Raw genomic sequence first — 27,441 nt, forward strand, 5'->3', positions numbered from 1 at the left:
TAGTTACTCTCATCGAGAAAATAGATGGCGCCGCCATCTACGTGAATGTGCTCGTACGTGGCCCGTACCTGCCCGTACTGCTTTTCCCTTTGGCTTTTCCCCTTTTGGTAATCTGTGGCAGTGGTTTTTGTAAGTTCGTTTAGTCGTTGACGTAAGCTGTTCATGTTCAAAAATTTGTTTGTTCATATTGGAGTCGGAAGTATTTGTGCCTTGTTGACAATTTATAGTAGAATAAAACAACAAACTCTTTACTGCAATCATATGTCAATATGACTTCGAAGAGTGATTCACAGGAAACAAGTGAATTTCTTCGTCGTCGTCAGTTACGACTCCAGCAGGTTTGAATTGAATCATTGTCTAGTAGAAATATATACCATATCCATATAAAAATTATGTCTAGTGCAATTAAGTTGTAAGCGAAGTTATAAAGGAAACCGCTTTGTTAATTTAAGGTTAGAGAACAGTCTAAAGATATCGCGAAGAAGATAAGGCAACGCGCGAAAGTTGAGAAACTACGTCAAGTGGTTGTACTTGATGAGAGGAAAGAAAGGGATTACAAGCAAAATCAAGAGAAAGTGGTTAAAAAACTAGAAGAGCTATATTCCAGAGGTTTGAGCAATGTAGGCAGTAGCCACAAGCGGGCTCGTGGGCTGGTACAACCAGGTTAGTAACCTTTTGACTTGACTTATTCTATTATAAAAATAAAAGCATATTAGAAGGCACAGAAGTTTATTTATGAATACCTATACTGTTTTAATAATGTTATTTTTGTTGGTTCATGTCTGAATATTCCACAGAGTTACTTTGTTGTTAACCTAAGATGCTTATATGTATATATTTTAATAACTCTGTGTGTATTTATTATATAATTTCAGATAATCTTGTTGAGAAAGTAGATTTATCACATCTAAGAGGAAAAGAAGCAGTGGCAGAAGTTAAAAGGCAAAAGCAACAAAAATTAGATGAATTGAAAAAGGCTTTAGACAGAAAGTTGCATGCAAGGTAAATAACTCTGCAGAATGTATTGTCCTATTACAATAGTTACGATATGCAATTTTAATGCTTTTAACTGGGGTATGTCAATTAAAGTGTAGTTAACGTTTATGTGGTGACATCTATAGACATACCTCGCTTAAAAGGGTTGAATATAGCATCAATACCACATTTTTGATATATATTTGACAACTATCTACATAAACTTTAATTGCTGTCTGTGCTTTTATTTTAGGATACTCATCAAGATTAAAAACCCCAATATACAATTAGGTTCAACATTACCACGATTAGATGTTATTTATTTATTTTATATTGTAGAGTAGGGATTGACAAACTTTTGAGCAGAGCTCACAGTAGAACAATTGCCAGTGTAAGAATGTTGTTTTCGTGGTACTTTTGACAAGTCACAATTATACCTCTTAAAACTGTATGTTGCTATTGCGCTGCTATTTTACTGACCCCAGTTATGAACTCTCAGATTTGGATTTTCATAAAACAGCAATTCCTGAAAAGTTTGTTCATTTGGCGATTTTGATTTTACTGACCCCAGTTATGAACTCTCAGATTTGGATCTTCATAAAAAGCAACCCTTTTGGTGCAGCTCTATCTTATACTGTTGATTTGAAATACATCCACAGATTTAAACTTACTAAGAGTAAATTAATTGCAAGTGTAAAATGCCAATACTAACATTTTACACCTTGCAGTATAAAGTTTTTTTAAAATTTTTAAATATTTAACTGAGATAATTGAATGTTTGTAGGGTAATAACCAAATTAGCTTATTTTCGGATTTGACAGCTACCAATTGCCTTGCCATTGTAATGAAACTTGATGAGTAGAAAACATATTAAAATCCATACTTTTAAATTATTAAGAGTCAAATATCATAATATTTTATAACATTTCTGCTCATGCGAAGACATAACACTCGCCTGTTTCTGCTTTGTTGCACCTGTGTTGAGATAATAGCCTGTAGCGAATTGTATTATGTAAGCCTTGCAACACTGCAGTTTTTAATACATTTTACAGTACAGTGCAAAGTAGTTTATGTGCCTATGTTGAAACTTGCAAGGCAAGAGCCATAATTATGTACTGCAAAACTTCGTATGATACATCTGCGAAAAGGAAACTCGTGTGTTGTAATGAATTATTACGTATTCCTTTTTTTATTTATTATTATATGTATATAATATTGTCTTCCGTTACCGCGATAGTTACTCATGAAATAAAACTATGGAAACGGATTAAATCGCGTATTTAATTTGTTTCCATATTCTAAATTATGCAAAAAAATATTTTTGTTATATTAATTTTAGTTTTCAATAGTACCTATGCATTGCTTTGTTAGATCTAAATGTTAGTAATAGTAAATGCTTTCAGCTCTAATGTATTCTAATGCTAACCCCTTAAAGGAGTAGATGCATAAAATTAAATGAATTTCTTTAAAATTTTGTTTTTAATTACTTGACTTTCAAATATATTTTTATTTTCTTAATTTGTTCAACTATTCTATAACAGTACCAAGGCAGGATAACTGGGTAGTAGATTTGATAATGCAATGTTAGTTTAGTGTCTGGCATATAAAACAGAACATCAGAAGATATAATCATATTTTTTTAGGGAAGCTGCAAATGAACTGAGCCGTGAAAAATCAGCCAGTGCAGCAAATAAACTGTCCAAACTCTCCAGTAAAGTCAATATTGTTAACGAAGAAAGCAAATCTACCTCTGAAAATGCTAATGGAGATGTAAATTTGAATGACAAGGACATACCTGAAGGGGTGTCAAGAGCAGATATGGGCACCCAGTGGGATATTGATTTACTTTCTCCTGAATGGGAGGCGAATGTTCCAGCACTAGCTCTGCCACAGGAGGATGACATAAAAGAGTCCACTGACGACAAAGGCAATGCGATTGACAAACAAAAGAAAAGTGATTTATTTGCGGTCAGTGATGAGATGCCGTCGAGCTTGCGGGGAGGAGTTGTTAAACCTTGCAACTCTGGACCTTCAAAACTTTCTTCAACATTAGTTTCAGAATACATTCAAAATCGAGTACTTCGACTACGTGAACCTGAAGTAAACACAAGTAAACAAAAATCTGATGATTTAAAGAACTTAAGGCAGACCATTACTCAGAGCAGACCTCTAAGGCCTGAAGGTAGTGCTTTTAGACACATTTGCCACGTAGTTGAAGGTCAAGCTTTTCCGGTGGCCATGTGGCGTCCCGAAATCAGTTGTCAGTGTCAGTCCGTTACACCCAACCAACAAAAGTTTGAAAGAAAGCACATTCCAAGTTATGTAACTCACTCGAACAAATGTGTTAGTTCCATTGCTCCCGTGAAACTAAACTCGGTTCCTAGTCCTGTTGTGAGAAGGGCAAGACCCTTGATACCACTTAAGTGTTGCGACTATAAAGAGCTAGCAGGTGATAAGTCCTAAACGATGTCTGAAATCATGGCTTAGCTTTCCATTTGACTGTAACTTAAGATAAGCCCATTGAATTTTAACCACGCATCACTTATAACACTAACCATGCATTACTTTATAATCCCTAATTTTTTTTTCATTATTTTAGAGTACTTACAACGCCAATGTGATGCCTTCACCTTCATGCTTTTAAGTAAAATTTGTATTGGCTAAATGGTTCAGATGTTTAAGCACCTTAGTCCACATATTTATTGGTGACTACCCGTTGCGATTTGGTCACATGTAAGACTATAGAAAAGCAGCTCATTACTGAATAGTTCAATACTTTTGGCACGTATTTTTTTTATAATGATATCATGATATGTAACGGATATTTGGTTTATTAATAGAATTAAGGTACAACATATGATACTGTAACTCATTTCGGCAGATTTGTATTTAATTTACTGGTTTAATAAAGGAGCAAGTGACATACATATATGTTTCTGTACACTCAGCTACAAAGATATTCTCGTAGACATTGCTCGATGTGGATGAGAAATGCCGCAAACATAAACTGCAATGTTAGAAACTTGAAGAGGCATTTGAAAATTTTGGATACATATTTACTTGATATTTTGATCGGTGTTACTATTTAATATAATTCCTAGATCGAAAACGAATTATCCGTTACATGTCTGAAAATTACATACAAATCACTGACACTGTTCATCATCATTATAATATCTTCCGAGTTTTTCTTAACTTACAACCACGAGGCAATGCTTATAGTCGTGAACTCATATTGGATATCATGCTTGTACATGTTGCTATTTAGTGTAGTTTGGTTTACAAATGAAGAAATTATAATGAGCTAAATAAGCTAACATAAATGTCGTTTAATTATGTTTCAGGTCGTGCCAATGAAGTGCTAAGGAGTAAGGAGTCTGACAATGCGTTGAGCAAGAAAAAGTCGGTGACGACGTACAACCACTCCACTCGAGATAGTCGGGACGTGCCGTGCGCCGAGGAGCGCGTGGTGCACCGCGACCGCAGCCTCGAGCAGGACGCCTACTCGCAGGCGCTCAGCGAGTCCCTGGCCGCATCCAACTACGCCAAACAGAGGAAAAGCCAAGATGCCGTCAATAAGATTGCTGTCAAGAGACAAAACGTTGAAAAAGAATATAACGATACAATAGCATTCTTAAATAGCCTCCCCAAAAATAAAAACAATAGACCAATCGTAAGTACGCACTTAATTCATAAATTCTATGACCAGATGATTATTTTCGGCTTGTGCCCAAAAAGAGAAACAGCCCATCTTTATTTAATTATTATTTATTTAAATTAAAAACAACTGTTTCTTTTTCATCTTCTGGGCGTGCCATCCGCCAAAGTCGTTTAAATAGCAACTTTCGTGATAGTATTAAGGTTCGAGGTAACGTTGTATATAGCAAACTTCTACCAGTTTCTTCACGTATTAAACGTCGGCTAGCGGGGTTGAAGTCCACTTTAACGAGCTGCCTCCAGATAAACTGCCATAACTCATACATATATTAAACGACTAATTCTACCTCTTTCAGAACAATGCTTTCAAAGCTGATCATCGTCTACAAGCACAGAGAGATAATCGTCAAAAAATATTGCAAGAAGAGTTCAGAAACATAGAAGAAGAAAATAGAAGGCTTGATACACAGGTACCTAACGTATTACATATAATAGAGCAAGAGCTCAGAGCCGCCAGACCTTCCTAATTTTCTCAAGGATGAAACTTTGGGATAATGTAGAGTTCGTATCAATATCTACATATTAGCTAGTTGGCCCGACGGCCATTTTTTGCTACGAGGTTTAAAAAAAAACACAAACTTTCCCTTAATTCTAAAGGCATTTTTTTTTTCAAATATACGCTAGATTAGATGAAGCAAATAACCCGATTTGTATTGAAACCAAGCGTGCCGACTTTTTTTCACTACTCACTGTGACATCAGCATCACGGTGGAGATTTAGCACGATGCAACTCTAGCGCCTATAGGGGGGTTACCATGACGTGCTAAAGCCGTTCAGTTTAGGTTGAGAGAGAGGGACGGAGCTATGTAACTGCTATAGCTGTGTCCCTTTCTCTCAACCTAAACTGAACGTCTTTAGTACGTCATGGTAACACCCCAGATAGATTTTATATCTCGCTCAGTACCCGCTCCCCTGTAAACTACCCCAATAATCGAATAGTACGCCGAGTTGAATCAGTAAGGAACGTCACGCAGATTCTGACAGACGATATGATGATATTGAACAGAATTGTGGAATAATCTCTCTTAATCTTTGTTCCCGCCTCCGCTTCTACTCTCGCTCTCGATGTAAGTTATTTTGCATTAAATATAATAGGCGAGACGACTAAAAAAACGAATTAGTCCGTCAGTTAGATTATCAAAGAATTTTAGACACGTATTTTTAATTTTTCTCGTAAACCAAAAATTACGATGGTACAGTGCGTTGAAGTTTCGCGTGACCAGGGTGTCCACTTTCTGGAAAGTCAGGGAAAAGTCAGGGAAGCTCATAGTGGTCATGGAAAGTCAGGGAAATGACTTTTCATGACAAGTATAGTACCTGGCCTCCATCCCAGTGATTGTTAACGAGATATATCTTCATGCTCTAGCTGACCTTAATTTATCCGGCCCAAAATTGTGTTTCAGTTATTGTGAATTCAGTTATTGTGATTCAGATTAATTAGAAAGTTGCACCACAATGTCACCATGTACAACATTCATAAGTCAGGTGCTTCTGTTAGGGCGATGTGAAAACGACAAAGACAAAGTTACGTCGCTGTCCAAGTATCTATCCGACAATTCAAAGCGGAGTTCCTCATAAAGCTAATGGCGCAAAACGTCACATAGAGGCGCAATTTGTATGAGTCAAAGGAGCATAGGAGGATAATAAGCGTGACGATGAGAGAACTTCAAACACTTGGAAACCTAAAGGCATCATGTAGTGGCAAAACACCTAAATGGGCATCCCGACGCTGACAACAAAGAAAAAATTTCGCGCTCGCTTCGCTCGCGTTTACTATTATTCATTTCATAACTTTAAATTCCCTTTATTTTTCGTGAAAGTTTCGTGAATTTTTCATGAAATTTAAGATTTTTTTGGAATCATTCCACAACTTGCACGTAACTACTCTGCTCTGATAGACTAGGTACCAGTGGCGGGGCGTGAAAATTTTCGTTGGTAAAGCCGGAGGGGTTTTGGCATCTGTTTTGTATGGACTTCTACAGATACAAGAGCATTTTAGGGAACCCGTTGGGAATTGAGTTGTATCGAAGCTCCGCCACTGCTAGGTACTCCATTTTGTTTCCTATGTTATGTACATAATAATTACTACCAGTCCCAGGGACGTAAAAAAGGGGGAAAAAATTCGCGCTCGCTGCGCTCGCGAGATATTTTTTTCTAGTGTAGGATATCTAAGGGCGCCGAAACCCAAACTCGCTCTACCATGATGCACGGGCCGGCACTGGTATAGCCAAAAGTAAAGCTTGACAAGTTTCTATTTGACCCTGAAAGAGTGTCGCTACAAATCGTTTTCATATGGCAATGATGTGCCGACGTCATGTATAATGGGGACAGCGTGTACTGGTTTCGCGTTCATATTTGTAAAAAATTAAAACATGGTTTTAGAGAATCAAAATTTAGCAAGCTAGGTTTTGAGACTTGCTACTTCTTTCCTCACAGCCTAAAATCCATGAATATATCTATCCATACCTTTATCGAAGTCGTCGAGGTTTGTTTTCTTTTTACGTGGGACATTGTTTTGTACTGGTGGCAATGATGGAACGGCCTCCTTATTTTTTAAATATTTTTCACGGCAGAGCTACAGACACTATCAATAAGAACAAAAAATATATTAAGCTAAATCGAAACCAATTAATCAATACAGGAGAACCGCACTACAAACCGTCAGTACCGGACATGTAACAACCGATCTCGGAACATTGTCCATCCTTTTTTGTTGTTAGTAATTTATCACGTTCTGTATAATTATTTTCACTTTTTTAAATATTATTTTGGGCATATTTGCGATGAAACCGTTAGAAATTTTAAAATATTTACTTCTAGTTTACATCACTGACATTCGATGACTTTCGATGACGGGTGTCAAAAAAATCCTTGCCAGTATAAGAAATTAGTTCAGCTTAAAATCCGATAATCCGAAATTAAAATCAAATAAAAACTTGTCAGGCTATAAATGGCGATAACTACCAACTACAGATTTCGTTTACGTTAGTTTTATAAAACCAGAAATTAAAGTTTAATAGTTAACCTTAGGTACAAAAGTATGAACTGCCTTGCAAATTTTAATATTTCGTACTTTAGAAAACAAACATATTCCGGAAAAAAAATTGGATTGACAGACGGACAGACAGACTCACGAGTGATCCTTAAAAACGGTAAATTTGAAAATTTGGTTTTTTTCAAGACAGAGTCAAAAAACTTTGTTTAGTAGAGGACACCCTGGTGACGTCACGCCTTTTTTATTAATTAGAAAAAGCGAAAAAGATGTGTTCAGTATTTTTGGACGATCTAACTGACGGACTAAACAGAATGCCATTTTTTTATTTTGTCGTCATCCCTATTATATGTGATTGTTATATATTTTTGAAAGCTGAGTGCACATATATAATTTTTTGATTTTTTTTTTAATGTGTGGACCCCACTCAAAGTAGTCAAACACGTTTATTCAATTACATCTGTAGTAGTTTATGCGATTGTGCATAATGAAAGGCATTACAACACAGTGTGGGTTTATGAAACGAGTCTGCGAGTTTTATAATAGCATCACACGAGTGTTGTAATGCCTAATTATGTATAGTTGCATATATTACTTTATCTACCCAAATATCATAAGGGCTCTATGATGGGTTCAGGAACCATAGCAAAATGACAATGGCGGCGTTTCCAATATCTGACAATCTAACAAAGTCCCTATTCTTATGTCACTCGAGATCAAAATGTCGTGCGATTTATAGTAAAAAATATACTGAATTGGGACTTCGTATCGATATCTGTTTTAATATCTATAGATACTAGAATAGCACACTCACTTGAAATTGACAGCTGTTCCAAATTTAAACTCATAGCCTACTGTTTTTATCAGTAGCTAATGTTAACATTACAGTTCCATTTTTTTCTGCTGATTGGTAATGCTGGTTTTGAACGCATTATACACCGTGTTTCACTTAACACTAAAAACCTGAAAACCGTTTGTTCAGAATCGAGAGTAGAATCGATTGAGCTATTTATTTATTTATTTATTTATTTATTTATTTAATCAAAAAGTAACACAGCATTACAGTTTACACCAAGGCACTGTGAAACTACAAAAATACAAAACAAGACTTACAAAAAAAAAATACAAAAGAAATACAAAAAATAAACAAATTAAACATTAGATTTGGGCGACGACGTAACAGCGTGGCTCCGTTGCGTCGTTTGACTCGGCGTAGGATTCGGCAGGTTGCCCCGGAACCGCCGAAATACCACACCCTTCGGCCAGAAGTCTGCGCACGCGATGGTGTCCTGCAGCGTGCGCGGCACGCGCACAACAAATGAAGTGAAGTGCACGTAATGGCGCGACTGCAGCTGTTGCACCCTCAGCGTGTAGCCAGTCTTCCGGCGAACGTACTCCACCACCTCTTGATCAGCTATATCTTGATGGGGGTAATATTTTTGGTTTTAATTTGTATTATTAGTTATTGTTTATGTGCCCATTCTACAAATTCGTAATAGAACATTGTGCATTGTGCATATCATATTGCTAGAGGTTGTATACCTTTTTCAGTATTTAGGGTATTAATACTGGCTGGTTACTTGGACGATTATTTTTTCCGCTACGAGTTTCACGTTGTGCGTCACTTTAATTTTAAAGTTTATCATAAGTCATAACAAATTGAACTCTTACCTAATTACAACCTTGTCATTTTGAATGTTAGGTTTAAATTTGCTTACTGCGTCACCTGTCCAATTTGAAGTTTACTGTGACACAGTTTAACGTGCTTTACAGTGACATAGCTGTCTATTGGTAAACCTTATGTCGTTGCAGTAACGTACACAATTAATCAGTTTTAAGGTTTACGATGGTAGCTAGCAATTATTTTATTGAGTGTCGGGTAGAGCTGCACAGAAAAATATTTAAAAAAAAAATAATCATCAAATTAAAAAATGAATATTCTAGATACGTTTAAAAAAATAAAAATCAGTTGGGGTGTCTGAGGTTTTGAGTGATACCGGAAACACGGTGTAGAGGGTGTATGATATTTGGGTAGATAAAAATATTATACTAAACCTTTTCTAGTTTACTCCTTCTTGACAATGAAGGTTGTAAGATATACCACATTATATCTAGGTATGACCAATTGACCACATATTGTATTTTATTTTGTGAAGTACCAATGAGTGTAGGTATCAGTGGCAGCTGGTGAAAATTTCTGATAGGCAACACTGAGCACAAAGAAGCCTACCTTAACATTAGGTACTTTACTAGTTATCAATTTTAGGCAAGCCGGTGGGAATCGGCTTGTATGGACCAGCCGCTGCTGGTAGGTATATCAGATTTTCTTTTTTAACCTGTTATGTAAACTGTTTTTTTATAATAGTGTATATCATTCGTTTGTTCGATTATCGATTATTGATATAATATATTTTGTAGAACGAACAACACTAGTCGCTAAATTTGACAGACGAATGAGAAATGGACTGTACTACGAAGTCAAAGCGATACGTGAGACTATCGCTAGTTCCAATATTCACCGTCTCTTTAATACACAAGGTCAGATCAAACGCTTAAAGCAAACGCGCCATTGTAATGTAAACGTAGTTTCTTAAAGTAAATCTATAGTTACTTAGGTAGGTACATTATTGGACGCACAAATTGGAATACATACCTACATTGAAATTGTTTTAAATGTATGTACAAATTGTACAATATATGTTTAAAATTACTTATGTGCAATCAGGGTGCTGTCAAAGCAACTGTCAGGGTGAGACCTTGCTCGCAACTTTAAGTGGCATATAAGTGTAAAAAGTGATAATTTTGTTTGAAACAATCACCGAACGGAAGATAACCACCTGCAAATTCACTGGAAACGTTATCTACTTGGAGAACACAACTGGTGAAGTAAAATTAAGGCTAAATAAAGTGTGATTGACATAAGATTGGCAAATTCAATATCTACCCGTCTCAAAAAATATTGACACAACAGAGACAGTGTTGCCACACACTAAAAATAATTTGTTCATCAGATCCTAGCGATTTTGCCAAGGAGTACGTTCGGAAACTAGCACAGAATGGATTTGTCTGAAGCATCATTCGAAAAAATATTTGTCAGAATGAGGTACGAGATGGACCAGCAGACTGAAACTATTCATAACAGGCTTAGAGATTCCCTAAATGAAGAGCTCATGGATATGCAAAAGAAACAAGAAGAAAGTGAGGAGAAAATCAAGCACTTGGAAAATAAAATCTCGCAAATAGAAAACAGGGAGAGACTGAAAAATATCATTTTCCATGGCATTACCGCAGAAAATTGGGAAAGGGAAGAAAAAGTTATAGAAATTGTGAATAGAGACATGGGCATTACTCTGGAAAGAAGCGAGATTCAGTTTAGCCGTAGATTAGGTAAATCCAACAAAAGCCCAATCCTGATCAGTCTATCATCCCAATGGAAAAGAATTAAAATTCTGAAAAGTAGGAAAATGCTACAACAAAAGAATCCCGAAGTATATGTTACGGAAGATTTTCCCAAGGAGGTATTAGAAGAAAGGAAAAAACTTAAAGAACAATTAGACGAAGAAAAGAAAAAAGGGAATATAGCATATATAAGATACAATAAACTAGTAGTAAAAGAGAAGAATGATAGCAAGAAGAGGGCTCTCTCACAGTCCCCGCAGCAAGATAGCAATGGGACATCAACTAGCAATCAAGGACCTGCGAAAATACAGAAGGGAGACACACTCCAAAGGGAGACGGCGAGGTCATCACCATGGAGAAAAGATATGGCATAGGGAAACGCAGACAGCATCGGCAACAAAAACAAACGCAAAGAAATTAAAAGTAACTGTACTACACCTCCAAGCCGGTTGGTCACCGTGGAGGACAAAGTTGACCAAAACCTTCCAACCCAAACCCCAACCAAACCCCAAAAAACAAACAAAAAGAAAGATATTACAAACATTTTCATATCAACTCTAAACGTTCTGACACTACGAACCACTGAAAGACTAACAGAGCTTACCTTGGCCCTAAGAGCCATCAAATGGGACATCTTAGGACTAAGCGAGATCAGAAGACTAGGAGAGGCGATAGAAGAACATGAAGACTTCATAATGTACCATATAGGAGAAACCCCAGGGCGGAACGGAGTCGGATTTCTGATTAAAAAGCATCTGAAGAGTAATATAAGGGAGATAGTCGGAGTTTCAGAAAGAATAGCAGTCCTTAATATAAAACTTCCAGACTATTCCAAGGAATGGACAATAGTCCAAGTGTACTCGCCTACTCAGAAATCAAAAAAAGAAGATATAAACGAATTCTACAACAAACTTAATAGCATAATACACAAACACTCAAATAACCACATCATGGTCATAGGTGATTTCAACGCCAAAGTAGGCTCAAGGAAAGATGGTGAAGAACATGTTCTAGGCAAGTACACAGAGGGTAAAAGGAACAGAAACGGACAAAAGCTTATCAACTTCGCTTTTGAACATGGCTTGACTATATTAAACAGTAGGTACAAAAAGAGGGCATCGAGAAAATGGACCTGGATTTCCCCAGGAGGACGCTTCAAGAATGAAATCGACTTCATCTTAACTAACCAGCCCAAACAGTTTGACGATACGGGCGTTGTGAGCAACATCAACTTTAACACAAATCACAGGATGGTACGAGCTAAGTTAAAAGTGAAACCACAAAAGAAAACAAGACCAAATCCAACTATAGAACTACTGAAGATATCTGGCAACATGTGCGAACAGATTAATAAAGCAAGCAAGGATATCTTAAATAACTTCAACTTGGAAACAAAAAATCTAAGTATCCAAGAAAAATACAACCTTTGGGAAAGGAAAATAAAACAAACAACACATAATCTCACAAAAACAAGTAACAAATTAGCAGAAGAAATAACAGATTACACAAGAAAATTAATAGAAAAAAGAGCAAATCTTATAAAGGAAACTAACAAGAGCAGACAAACAAGGAACCACATAGCGGCACTAAGTAAACTAATAAAAGCAAATTTAAGAAAAGATAGAAAAAAGTACAGGGAACGTATTATAGAAGAACATGTTAGCAAAAATGGAGGTATCAAAAAAGCATGGAAGGACTTAGACCACAAAAAAAGTTGGATTACCAAAGTAAACAACAACCACACAGATGTTTGCGAATCAAGGAGACAAAACATATTAAAAGTAGCTACAACGTTCTACAGGGATCTTTACGAAATGACTGACAGACAGAATAGAGTAAACCTGGAACAAGGCGAGGAAGAGGAAATACCACCTATATTAGAAACCGAAGTCGAAAGGGCCACCACCTCTCAAAAAAAGGAGAAATCTCCCGGACCAGATGGCATAACTAATGAGCTTATCATTGCTACCAAAGAAAGTACGATTCCAGTACTAACGTCGCTTTTCAACGAAATAATCACGAAAGAAATAATACCTACTCAATGGACTACCTCAAACATTATATTGTTATTCAAGAAAGGTGACCCTAATAACATAAACAACTATAGACCAATCAGTTTGATGTCAAATGTCTATAAAATATTTGCTAAAATAATACTAAATAGACTAACGAATGTGCTCGACGAAAACCAACCAGAGGAACAGGCCGGGTTTAGACGCGACTTTTCGGTTTTGGATCACATCTTTACTGTACGGCAACTAGTAGAAAAGTGCAACGAATTTCGAATCCCACTCTACATAGCATATGTTGACTACAGCAAAGCCTTCGACTCGCTCATACATAATAAAATTTGGGAAACTCTGAAAGAGCAAGGTGTAATGCTGAAGTACATTAGAGTAATAAGGAAAATATACGAAGCCAGCACTGCTAAAATACAGTTAGAAAGCAAGGGGGAAGAGATCAAAATAAACAAAGGAGTCCGACAAGGGGATCCCCTTTCTCCAAAAATATTCTCCGCAGTGCTCGAAGAAATATTTCGGAATCTCAATTGGGATAGCAATCCCAAATATGGACTAAAAATAAATGGTACCACTCTAACACATCTACGTTTCGCAGACGACCTAGTGTTGATAGCAAGACGAGCCGAACACCTGCAAAGCATGCTCAAAGAACTAACTCATGAGAGTGAGGAAATGGGACTGACAATGAATGCAGAAAAAACTAAAACAATGACGAACTCTATCAAGATACCAATAAGAGTAAACCAAGAAACAATTGAATATGTAGACGAATACATATACTTGGGTCAAACAATATCCATGGAGAACCAGATGGACAAAGAGGTTGCTAGAAGAACTACAAATGCATGGAGACGGTACTGGTCTATGAGAGAAGTAATGAAGAACAAAGAAATCAGTTTAGCTTCAAAGAGGAAATTGTTCAACACATGCATTCTACCGGTCTTAACTTACGGATGCCAAACGTGGACTCTAACGAAAAGAAATTTAAATAAACTACAAGTTTGTCAACGGTCCATGGAAAGAAGCATGATTGGAGTCAAACTAAAAGACAGGATAAGAAATAAGCTTATCAGATCAAAAACACGCGTGGAAGATGTGACCATTAAAGTTAAAACATTAAAATGGAGGTGGACTGGACATATGATCAGGAGCAAAGAAAAGTGGAGCAAAAGAATCATATGGTGGTTCCTAAAAGGCCGAAAAAGAAAGCAAGGACCACCAAAAATGAGATGGGAAGATGAAATAGTAAAGTTCGCGGGGAGACTCTGGACCAGATTGGCGAGAGATAGGGAAAAATGGAAAGGGATGGAAGAGGCCTTTGCCAAACGGCAAACAGACCAAACCGATGTTGTCTGAAACCAAAGTATGAATATTAAATGTAAAACTAAAATTTTATAAACTGTAAAAGAAATGTAAGTAATTTGTACAAAACAATTTGTCTGAATAAAAGGCTTATATTATTATTATTATTATTATTATTATGTGCAATCAGTGCAATATTTTGCCTAGTGCAGTTATCTATCACGCAACGAGGCATTAATATGTCATATTTTTCCTACGTGAGGCTACAACAACTGACGCGTGTGGACTGTCAATGGCGATGGCTATCATAGTCGCTTAGACTGAGTATGTGAAGTAGATACATTTGTGTCATCTAGCATATATATGTTCATATCTGTGGTAAAGCTTAGGCACTGGGTCCCACCGCGAGATAGTAAACTATGAGCTATCGACTATAAAAACGAACAAAAGATTATCACTCCTGTGTAAATAAAAACAGGGGCGGCTCACTCCGCGATTCTATCGCCGTGCTACAAGTACATGCCGGCGGCCGCGAGTTCGCGGCCTAATCAGGGGTGGCGCGCGTTCTCACGGAACGCACGTTCGCACTTTATATTGTTATTTTACGTCGCTAGTTTTTTTTTAAGGTTCATATGCGATGTCCGCGTGTGGAATGGCTAACAATGCTAAGTTAAATAGACATCATGAATAAAATATGTACCATAAGACATTCTTACACAGATCTACTATTGATTAAGTCCCACGGAAAAGTTCAATAAGGCTTGTGATGTTGGAACTTAAACCAAATTACTGTATATATACCTAGAAAGTAGGTACCCAAGACTTAAATATAATAGTTTAAAATTTTATCTGAGTAATTAATTCGTTTTAATCCATAGGCAACCCTATCATCCGACGATGCGCACGTGCGGCTGGTTTCTTTGTAAAAAAAATTGTAGGCATTTAAAAAGGCGGCATTTCGTGAACATCAAAGCAGTGGGCCTTCTGTACTTGTACTATTATATATTCTGTGATAAAAGAGACACGGCAATGTTTATAGTTACTCGCCCAGCGGTGAACTATCAATATCGCCGTGTCTCTTTTATTTGTACGGCAGTGCTCATCTTTTGTTCGTTTTTATAGCCGCTTACTAGCTCGCGGTGGGACCAGTGCCATATCATATGGTGGGCCTTTAAGAAACTTGATTATATTATCTGATATAGAAATATGCTGTACATATATTTTTATTATTTCTTCTACGTTTTTATTAACAGTGTACCGCTATGTGTTTGTTACAGGGCTACAGATCGAAATCCAGATTGTCCAGTAGGAGTCCCTCCAAGCAATCAAGGTCACCGGTAGGATCGAAAGTCGATAATCATTGGAATGAAAGAGATATCCAATACTCGTGGATGCCCGTTCCAGAGAGCGATAGCAAGCTGGCCGTGCACACGATCCCCGCAGAGGGCCGCGCCGGCCGCGCGCCGCACGCGCACGCCGTCAAGTTCGGCGTCGACACCTACCACGAGTACCGCTCGCGCCACAAGCACACCCCGCCCACCAAGGACACCGCCGGCGCCACCGCCACCGCCGCCGCCGCCGCCGCCGCACCCGACACCAACGCCGTGCGCACCGTCATCTTCCAGGACGACGACGACACCTTGTCCGACGAGTCGCTGGCCTCCGAGAATAGCTCCACTGACGGCCGACAATCAGATCCCGTACAGAACGTGAACGTCGACGACAGCCTAAAAAGAAAGCAGTTGACAGATACGGAGAGAATCATTATTTACAAGATATTGAACTACAAACACAGAAAAAAGAATAAATCAGTAAAGTAAATAGCTCTGACAATGTAGCTAAAGAAATGAAGGATCGAAAGCCACTCGAGATGAAAACAACTTGACAGAAGCATTTAATAAAAAAGACGCAGATTGCGAAGACGTTGCACGTGATGAGTGTGCTAGAGAAGATAAAGCTCTTTTCAACACTGACCAACTTACCGAAGGTAAGTGTCTATCTTTACTATAATTGCAAACTATTCTCACGATAAAGATTTACTTAATAAAGTTATAATAATAAATAAATCAATAAATAATAAAATAGCCGTTTTATTTCAAACATTGTGTTACATTTCATTCTGTTGTTAACATACATGTATCTATATATTTTGTAATTATTATTTGTATGCCTTTTGTAGGCAAAGGCCTCCCCTAACACTTTCCATTTGTCCCTACTACATTACTTACTTAAGTTAGCCTATATATTGTCATCAAGTAGTAAACACGCGTTACTAAAATGGCTGATGAGATAACCAAAGATAGATATGCATTCAATTATGTAATACGAACTGTTCAATAATACAAGGGTGCAAAGTATTTTAACGCCGAGTCTAATTTAAAAACGAGCAAGTGTAATAGGTTCGAGAATAGAACTGTTGAACGAGAAGTAATAGTTATTTGTTATACAAGGGTGCAAAGTTGTATTTCAACGCCGAGTGTGGAATTGAAAAACGAGCAAGTGAAAGGATTTTATAGTTGAACCACGAGCGAAGCGAGTGGTTCGAAAATAGAATCCTGAACTTGCGAGTTTTTTAACACATGAGAAGTAAAATACATTATTTGCACCCGAGTGTAACACAAAACTTTTCCCCTCACTATAGCGAGGAAACTACAACGCAAAAAATGCGTTTATCACTGCTTCCAGTAGTTCCACAGGTGGTAAATCATCTTTATTACTAGATTCACCTACTTTTATCAATTTTAAAGCAGTTAATTTCACTTTACTCAAGGTCAACTTACTTTACCCACTAGTGGATAAAATGCGTTTTTACCCGCTGGTATTAAATTACAAAACACTTGTTTCCGAGCTAGTGAGGGGAAAAATACATTTGCGTGTATAACACAAAACTTTTCCCCTCACAATAGCGAGGAAAGTACAACGCAAAAAATGCGTTAATCACTGCTTCCAGGAGGTAGTTCCACAGGTGGTAAATCACCTTCATCACTAGATTCACCCTCTTTTATCAATTTTAAAGTAGAATATTTGACTTTATTTTCACGGTCAAATTACTTTATCCACTAGTGGAGAAAATGACTTTTTAGTTTTACCCTCTTTTTTGTTTCAGGGGTCTATGAAGTGGCTGGGAATAACAAGTAAGTATTTGACATAAAGCAATAATAATAAGAAATAATCTAGAATGGTGTACCTTGTGCGTGCCTTATAGTATGGGCACGTCATTCCGTCAGGCCCGTTGCCAATTTGTCTGGTATGCTACGGCAGCTCGTCTTTTAGGCGCCCTCCCTACCGCTCAAGACTTGGGAACCATTTATTATTTATACGTTTTTGCTTACGTGTTTTATTATGTTTCTGCCCATTTGCGTTTCATTGATAATAGACGAGTATATGTACATTTAATAATTTATGTTAATATGATTTTGATACTTGTCTTAATAATTATATTCATTTACCAGGTTAGCTTGCAACATATTGAACTGTTACGGTACAAACGTGGACCCATGGAAATCAATAGCTCATCGTAATTATTGGTGGTAATAATTACAAAACTAGTATTATTATATGTATTTTTAGACTGTTTATGATTTAGAATTTATCAAGAACCCCTTTCGATGGGCCTTTGTCGACAATACCACCACACATGGACCTTTGTCGACAAAGTTACCGCCTGTCAAAAACGCGAACAGTGTCATGTAACCCTACTAACTAACAGTGTCAGTAACCCTTTACTATTAAGGGTCGTGGTCTGCACTAACAGAACATACAGTCTGACCAAAAAGAGTATAAATTAAAAAGTGGCAACATTGTAAATCATCCCTTTCAAATGAATATGTGTGAGGAAACGGGACGGCAATACCATGTTGCCATTTCTTAATTTCTACTCTTTTTGGTCAGACTGTACTTGAGTTTTGTGAATGGCAGGTTAATTGTTTGCTGTCACTATTTATAGCCGTTTGCCGGTCTTCCTACGTATAGATCCCTAACCTATATAAACCTAACTATTCAGTTAGACTTGCTTTCACATCTTGATGAAAGTCTTAACCTTTATCTACTAAGGGCCAGTTGCATCAACCACATTTGACAGACACATCATCGTCACGCAGTACACGTCTATGGAATCTCCCATACAATAAAATTTAACGAACGCTTTAACGGTGACATACGGTTTGATGCAACCGGCCCTTAATATTGCTTTTTTGAAAAGACTCTTCAAATTGTTCTTTTGACGGGTGCTGCCACTGCTTCCGCCCTAGTAATAGACGAGGTGCCTACGTGTGGAATTGCATCTAATAGGCTACTTGACCCTTTTTTAAAGTCTGTCTTATATGGTTATAAGTAATGTCCAATTAACGGAAATAAAATATTCCCATTATTATGACTTAAAAATAGCAAAAAATATTTTTAAAGTATATTTTTACGTAACTAATCAGGCGAAAACAACATAATCGAAAATACCTGGTCATCATACACTTTTAATACCCAAAATCTATAAATATTGTTTTTTTATGTCAAATTCAAATACTACAGAAGACAATCATTTATTGTGCCAAATTCGATATGAGTCTAGTAGCCTATACTCGTTTCTCTTGAATTTGATAGACCACCTAATAATAGCAACATATCATTTGTGAACACTATACAGTTATAACAACATTATTTGTTATCTAAAACTTGGAAAAAGATAGATGACTATATTGACTAGATATTATTTGTTACAGGAACAACCTGGAGTCTGTATATAACCTGGGGCTAGATAGGAACCCATCGAGCAGTAGTGACAACCAAAGCGACAAACGTAAAAAAGGTATGTTATCAACTTATCAATCAATCAATTATTTGTGTCGCGCTTAACTTGGGTAAATCCATTCTACTTTACATGATCTTATTTGTAGAGCCATAACAGCGTGTCACATCTTTCATCAGGTGGCTGTACGTACTGAAAATACGACCGTCTATCCTCCAACAGGATATGCAATACATATAAATCATTGTAAAATCAAAAATGAATTTAGCTTAGTATTTGTCATTGTCATTTCTCTTCAGTGTCATAAACGGATTCTACTGTATTTGTAAAGTAAAACTGAGAACTCTAGGCAAAAAAGAATTTCGTACGTTGACCTGCATGATGCATGCTTCTTAATCAAAGACATGTGTAGACGGATAAAGTCTTAAGAATAAACGTACCTCAAAGCCCTACAGAAAAAGGTACGGTGGCCTAGATGGCGTTACACCTTTGGGGAACGCTCGGCTAGATGGCGCTAATATTAATATTTGACATTTTAACACATATCAAGCTAACAATAGGGGCCAAATTGTCAAAACTGAGGTTCAAAAGTTTTAAACTTGAGTCGAGAGATGGCAGTCTGTCACTGTGATTACACATTTTACTTTGACAGTAACTCTCTATAATACTCGATCCTCTTTGTTCTTAATACACAAAATTCGTGAATGCGTCCTTACGGAGATATCACACTTTGTCCCGTTTCCATCAAGTCCAGTTATATTTGTGTTGGTTCCGCAGGTTCATGTTCCCGCCGAACTGATGCAGGGGACGGTCATCACCATTCTAGGTATTATATAAGTCTATTTTTTTTTACTTCCATCTTGTTCAATTTATGGTTTAAGAATTTTGGTATGGAAGAAAATACATTTGGGCAATTGATTTTTTCAGAAAAAAATGCTCCTCTGTTAAATGCAAAGGTCACAGTCCAAAGAATCGACCGACGGTAGACTTGTCGCAGAGCGCCGCTGCGCCACCCGCCGCCGCTGCCGCCGCCGCCGCCCGCCGCCGCCGCTGCCGGTACCACTACAGCGCAGGACGCGGGCTTTATCAGGCTCATAGACGAAGAACAAAAACAAGGTAATTTTTACATCGGAGCCACTGGCTTTCTTAAAAATGATGCTTACGAAGTTATCATTCAACTTAGGAAAAATGACACGGCCAAGGAAGGGGTGAAAAAGCAAGAAATAACCGATGAGGATATCAGAAATGAAAACTCGAAACAAAATCCTGATCTAGATGTAGCTCAATCATCGCAACACAAATACGATGTTCAGCACAAAGAGTTGAGTAATACTCCACCTCCGCCCCCGAGCCCGAGCAGGATTCCGGTGTGAACAGTACAGAAGACAATTTGAAACTATTTTCAAGTGAAGCTGTTAGTAGTGGTGTACAGTGTATAAAAATGACGCAGGACAAATGCGTCGCGACGTCTTTCAATGAGCCCATCCCCGAATATATTGCAAAAAGTGAGCCGGTTGCGAGACCAGCGACGTCTGCCTGCACCCAAACTACGCTCAGCCCGGCCAACCCGAGGCCCGTTTATATCCACATGAGCTCATCCACGTCTACTGCCTACATGAGTCCTCCGGAAGTCGTGCTGCCACATTTCTTTAAGCGTGGTGACAAGCCTTGCAGAAAACCACGACGACCTACTAGAAATATTGACAAACAGCCAGAACGAAATTATATGCATCAAAATCATCATTGCAAAAGCTACTCTAAAATATTTGAAAAAAAGTTAACTGAACCGACGATAGAACGATTAAATTTTCATGCTGATACGTACAGAGCAAATAACGTTCCAGCGTTTAATTACGTCGAGAATAATTTTTCTGAGCGCAATACTAGAGGCGTTTCAGAAATGTGCTGCAAACGCCACACTCGCAAAATGAAACCGAAACAAATCCCCACTAAACAGACTATGTCTGCGTGTAACACTAAAAACTCTGATAAGCGCAGTAAAAGGAATAGAACAAGCAAATTATCTAGCAAATCTTATCTTAGCCCTATGATTAAACAGTACATTCATAAGCTTCTTTCTTTAAATCGGGAGGGTATTAAAGCCATTCAAATAATGACTCAGGAATGCAGCTCCGTGAACACCCCAGCTAGCTCAATTATTAATGTTCCTACCAATTTTAGTTCTAATAATTGCCAACGACGTCACTTAGTTCTTGGCAATCGAGTTTGGGAAGAATTTGAGAGTATTCTGAGGCAGCAAGTCATTCTTCATAATAATGCCGCACATACAATGTTTACGCGATCACAAAACGCCACTAAAAGTAGAAACGGGAAGTTAAATAACATAAAACCAACAAGAAATGCGAAAAATAAAAAAGTGCACAAAGTTAAGTCTTTGAATATATCGAAGAAAATTATAGTAAAGACGAGAGATGAATCTACGAAGACAAAAATAGACAACTGTAAAAAAAAACTTTTGACTAACGTTGCTACAAGCGAAGAGGATTCTACTCCTTCAGATCATGGTATATACTACGGGGAACCCAGTGACAAAAGTAACGTTTTAAAAACTTGTACAACTAGAACTGAGAAAAATAAACGTCACATACATGAATCAGGCAGAGAAGTATTTTCTTCAGAACAGCCGAAGGCATCATCATCTAGCAATAGTAGTGATAATATCCCATCAAAGCCTATGAATATTTCAACACAAACAGGTTGTACTGTTGATGGTGAAATTAACTTCATAAAGCTAGCAGAAGGCAAACTTCAAAATATGGAAAAGATAGCAGATCTTACGGAAAAGTGCACTAAACGGTTGTCAAATTTAGCTAAGGTATTGGAAGAGGTTAGAAAAAATAAATCTTTAGCCTACAGCCAAGTGTCGACAGCAGATACGACATCGGATTCAGATCAAAAGTCGGACAATCTGGTTTCTGCCGAAAACAATGATTTGAAAATTCCCTTAAATATATATAGGGAAGAAATTGTAAAGAATAGTAAAGATATTGATTCCACTGATTATGAATCTCTTATATCAGGTGTACCAAATACTGGTAATATTAATATCGCAGAAGACAAAAAAACTGATTTATATGAAACCAGTAACTCTGAGTGTATTAGCCAATCAACTTCCTCCGTTTCTACAAATGGAGATTGTCGTGAAAATAACAATACGAAATGCCGGAACAGGCCTCCTCCGGCTTTGCTGCGGATGAACTTGAAACGCCCTCAGGACCACGTTGTGCCGCATGAACTCTCCACGGTCATTGAAGTAGACTCTCCTTTAAGCGCGAAATTCAAACAACAATCACCGATCAACACAAACCGTTCTACTACCAATCTTGCTGATTCAAAGAAAGACGAAAAAGGATTGTTGGATCACCCAGAAATGGGTTTAAACATTGTTAATAAATCAAGTAATGAAAAATACAAAGGGACTAATGATTCACCCGAAGACTCTAAATTGCAGATGATGGATCTAAATCAGTTTAATGAAATCATGTTAAAGCCATTTGTTAGTCTTCAAGAATATGCTCGGGATCATTATGAGATGAGTACGCATACGAACCGTCAAAATCTATCTAAAGACATCGGAATAACAGACGACATTAGCTCTCTCCATTCTGACGGTAGTTTACCAGACGTAGTGGCTGAATTACTTAAAAGAAAACTTATCACCGAACCCTTTAGATTTGATACTGCGTCTAACATGAATTCCACCACCTTATCTTCCGAATCTACATTATCTATCTTGGCTTTGTCAAAAGTTGGAAAAGACAAGAGTAAATCAAGATTAATATCAAACAAAGAAAACATGGGTGAAACATCAGACTCTTTAAGCATTTCATCGAATCCTGATTTAGAAAATGCCTTTAAAAGGCTCGGAATGGGTTGGGCTTCTTCAACTTTAAAAAAGACTAAGGAGCGATTAGCTTTATCTTCCTCTTCGAATACGTCCAGTTCCAGTTTGTCACAGATCAAGTTCAAGACAAAACAAGATGAACCGGCCGCAGATGCTGTTTGGTCTGTGTCTAACATTTCAAAAAAGCCTGCGTTGAAGCGCCGGTTAGATGTCTCGAAAAATGCAGAACAACAAACTTCACCTACCAATAATATGACAGTCAAAGAATTTTTAACTAAAGAACTGGCTAAGAAAATAACTTTTACAGATAAGTCTAATAGGAACGATACAAATCAGGAGTTTGTATCTTTATTTGAAACAAAATTACCAGAAGACTTCAAAAATTCTTCTAAAATTCTGTTAGATGACAATTCTGTCGATAGTGTACCTAGTGGCAATAACAACAGGGCGCGAACATCTACGCCCGTTAAGCTTTTTAAATCTGTGACATATCATTCTAGTTCCAGTTCCAATATGTCCAACGGACTGTTCAGTAACGCTGACGAACTGTCCTCTGTCAAACTCACCCCGGCGTCGGCGCGGCAACATTCCGCATCTGACAAGGATGAACTGACTATTCCTAATTGCAGTCTAAAAATGCGTAAAACCTTATCAGATTGTAGCAAAACGGATTCCTGCTAAATATTAATTTCCTTTATATTACCCACGTGGCAATGTTATATATAGTTTTTTTACAGAATTATTTTTAAAGAATGGTTGAATTTTGTATACATATTGCGATTTACGTACCAATTATATATGCATTTTTATGTGACAAATAAAATAAATGTACTAAGAACATCATTCATACGCATGTTTTTATTTATAAATTTAAGCCCTACATAACACTCACACTCTATTTGGTTGCGCCACACGCTACCGATGGACAAATGATTTACTGTTAACTGTGGTTCGGCTTTTTTTACTTATGTAATCAACTAGGTATGTGTCGAAAACGAATGATAAAAATTAATAGGTACGCTTGAAAATTACGTTTAACAGGTATTTTTATATTATATTATTATTCAATTATAGGCGAGCAGCTATTCAGCTGATGAGCCTATGTCACACAGTGTCTCATGATTTATAGTTAGCAGTCATGTCACTATCTTATTATTTAAAAGCCACTTGTCTAGTCTGTTTTTAAACACATTCACTGAGGGAGCAGTAACAACACTATCCGGTAAACTGTTCCAAGCCGCTACAACACGATTGGATAGGGAATGATATGCAGCTTTAGTAGTAGTAGGAGTGCGAATCAGTTTTAGGCTGTGACCTCGGATCTCGCGGCTGGTACTTCTCATAGCGACTACTTTGTGAATGTCGGGGAGGTTGTAACAGTGGGTAACAATCTTGAAACATTCGATAAGGTCTCCTCTCGCTCTCCTGTCCTTAAGCGTGGGCAGCTTCAGTATACTTAGCCTTTGCTCGTAAGGTAGGCGTCTCAGCTGGAAAGGCATCTTGGTGGCTCTTCGCTGCACACTCTCTAAAAGGTCAATGTCTTTGACAAAGTATGGATTCCAAACTTGGAATGCATACTCAAGCAAGGGTCGTACATATGTTGTATATTTTCCTAAAAACTTCCACTGATATGCATTGAAACGACCTTTTTATAACATACAGGAACGAGTTTGCCTTTTTTACTATATTGTTTATGTGCTCACCCCATTTTAAGTCGTTATTTACTTAGTTTTTTCATTACGAATGAATCAACTTTTTCTTGCCTGTTATTGCCATGATGGTTACGGTCCCCTGAGTCACGCCGGTTTTATGCAAGCATGCATGTAGTCCATGTTTGAAGGTGGCAAATTAAGGAAAGGGCTTGTTAACACCAGAAAAATGCATGTTTGCATAGTTAGAGTTGCATAATTTTGCATAAAACCAGCGTGACTCAGGGGACCGTAACTATGGTAAATACGTAACAGGCAAGAAAAAGTTGATTCACCCGTTAGTCGCTAAGTTGAATTCCATTGCAGAAATGAATGATGAGTTAGGCTTAGGACTTATTATCGCATACCGTGGTTCCAAAATCCGTGGTGTCGCCATATGAAAAATTTTCTTAGTCATAGTCCAGTGTCCGTCAGGATGGCGTGAGAGATGTCTGAATCGTCACAACATTTACACCAAATAACTGTACCTGAACTGTACCTATAGCGAAGAAAACTGTACCTCAAGCAATCACGCATTAAATAGATAGTTACATAGACACGCCGTTCTGACGTCAGGTTGGCGCGCATAGCCGTGTATCGCCCCAATGTGTTGGAACTATGTTCTGGATCATATATCAATAAACTGTACCTAAACTGTACTTCATAAAACTGCCAAAAATAATATTTAAATCACACGTGATATCGGTCAAATCAACAACAATAGTTATTTGTTATACAAGGGGGCAAAGTTGTATTTTAACGCCGAGTGTGGAATTGAAAAACGAGCAAGTGAAAGGATTCTATAGTTGAACCACGAGCGAAGCGAGAATAGAATAGAATAGAATCCTGAACTTGCGAGTTTTTTAACACACGAGAAGTAAAATACATTTGCACCCGAGTGTAACACAAAACTTTTCCCCTCACTATAGCGAGGAAACTACAACGCAAAAAAATGCGTGTATCACTGCTTCCAGTAGTTCCACAGGTGGTAAATCATCTTTATTACTAGATTCACCTACTTTTATCAATTTTAAAGCAGTTAATTTGATTATATTCAAGGTCAAATTACTTTACCCACTAGTGGATAAAATGCGTTTTTACCCGCTGGTATTAAGAGGGGGTAGAGCAGGGAGAATTTTCAGAATCTGTCAAATTACCCCATTACACACACAAACACCCTTCACTCACACTACCTCAATTTACTGTGAAAGGTCAGTGACCCTTAATTTTTTTTCAAGAGTGTTATTTTGAGTTTGTAGTCAACTACTGACCTCATTTGAGAAATTAAAACTGTAAAAAAGGTAGCATACAAGAAGACAGAGAAAAAATACGCGTCATCTAGCTTTCCTTCTCTGTTCATGTCTCATGTGAATTTAATTTACTTACCTAAATATGTAGATAACGTTCCTTACCCAGTTGATTGTTTACCTAGGTGTATTTCAAATTACTTTGCACTTCATTTTGCGTTACTTTTCTACATTTAGATAAAAAATCGTCAGCCTGCCTATCTCTGCAAAACATTAATCAAAGACGCGTGTGAAGGCCGATACCTCCAGGCAGACAATTATGGTCGCGTGATAAATGATAAAACATCAGGCTGTCCCTATCGCACTATTTGTAAGTGCGATAGGGACGGCACGATGTTTTATCATTTATCGCGCGACCATGATTGCCCTGCAGGTCTTCAGAGGCCTGTACGGGAAGCATGGTCGCGCGATAGACGATAAAATATCAGGCCGTCCCTATCGCACTTAGAAATAGTGCGATAGGGACGGCCTGCTATTTTATCACTTATCGCGCGACCATAATTGCCTGCCTGTGCTGCGCATTACGTATATACGGGTTGTATTAAAGACTATCAGATATTTTCTTTATTCTTTTTGGTCGTTAGGTTTTTTATCATTTATTTTAATACAAAAATAAAGCATGTGTATAAAATTAAACCTAATGAATAGAGTACAGAGCTAGTATCGCATATCTTATCCAATACCGATACCGCCATCGCCATCTGCATCAGACTCTTGATCTTACCCAATTTCCGAGTCTCTTCTCTTAATTTCAGTTCCTTGAGTTGAAAATGTTGAAACTCATACTTAGTATTAAATAAAACACAAATACATATAAGAATCACATTATAATTTTAAATTATGGCTTAGGCCCTGTACCAGTTGCAGTCGCCACGTCTGTAAAGCCCCTTGTAAAATACCTAGATGTCATGTCATAAACATCTGTGATGTAACTGAAAATTAAAAAACATCGCTCAAAGATAAGGTTCAAATTAGCATGGCAAAAAATACAGTGCAGTCAAAATACCATCAAAATACGAAAAAGCATATGTCAATGTCAATATCACTGCCGTATGCCGTATTTCAGGCCATAAGGGCTGTTTTCTCAAATATGAAAAAATCTCAAAAGCAGAATTTTAATAAGACTTTCTAGGAAAATTATTTTGAACTTGATATGTAGAACAATTTTTAAAAGTTGTACAAAAAAAATCTGAACTAAGTTTCTAACTATATGAAAAGCATTTTTATCTTAGATTGCATATTTTAGTATCGTAACGAACTTTCTTTCAAATAAAAAGATAATTATTAGAATAGGTTGACGGTGTCTACATTGACCGATTTGGGAATTTAAACTTCTCTAGTTTCTACATTTAATGGGTATTTTTACCCATTAAATGTAGGAGTAAGAGAACTATAAATTCCAAAATTGGTCAACGTAACGTAACTAAGAAAGAA

The 27,441-nt window shown here is 37.4% G+C and overlaps 1 protein-coding gene across 6 annotated transcripts; it reads left to right on the top strand.

The window, feature by feature from the left end:
• The first annotated feature begins 129 nt into the window (after positions 1 to 129).
• On the top strand, positions 130 to 23,857 carry LOC125241298 (cingulin). Of its 6 annotated transcripts, none has more exons than XM_048149702.1 (11): positions 130 to 338; positions 453 to 663; positions 876 to 1,002; positions 2,619 to 3,424; positions 4,320 to 4,648; positions 4,989 to 5,102; positions 15,684 to 16,393; positions 17,513 to 17,540; positions 19,122 to 19,207; positions 19,925 to 19,973; positions 20,075 to 23,857. In XM_048149702.1, exons 1-7 carry the CDS (start codon positions 270 to 272, stop codon positions 16,224 to 16,226), a joined length of 2,199 nt encoding a protein of 732 aa, XP_048005659.1. In that variant the 5' UTR covers positions 130 to 269; the 3' UTR covers positions 16,227 to 16,393; positions 17,513 to 17,540; positions 19,122 to 19,207; positions 19,925 to 19,973; positions 20,075 to 23,857. The 6 variants fall into 6 exon arrangements, with proteins under 6 accessions (XP_048005659.1, XP_048005660.1, XP_048005662.1 ...); XM_048149703.1 differs by having other exon boundaries at positions 2,619 to 3,157; XM_048149705.1 differs by having other exon boundaries at positions 2,619 to 3,085.
• The last annotated feature ends 3,584 nt before the right edge of the window (positions 23,858 to 27,441 follow it).

This window comes from Leguminivora glycinivorella, chromosome Z, assembly GCF_023078275.1.
Source record: "Leguminivora glycinivorella isolate SPB_JAAS2020 chromosome Z, LegGlyc_1.1, whole genome shotgun sequence".
Lineage (NCBI taxonomy): Eukaryota > Metazoa > Arthropoda > Insecta > Lepidoptera > Tortricidae > Leguminivora > Leguminivora glycinivorella.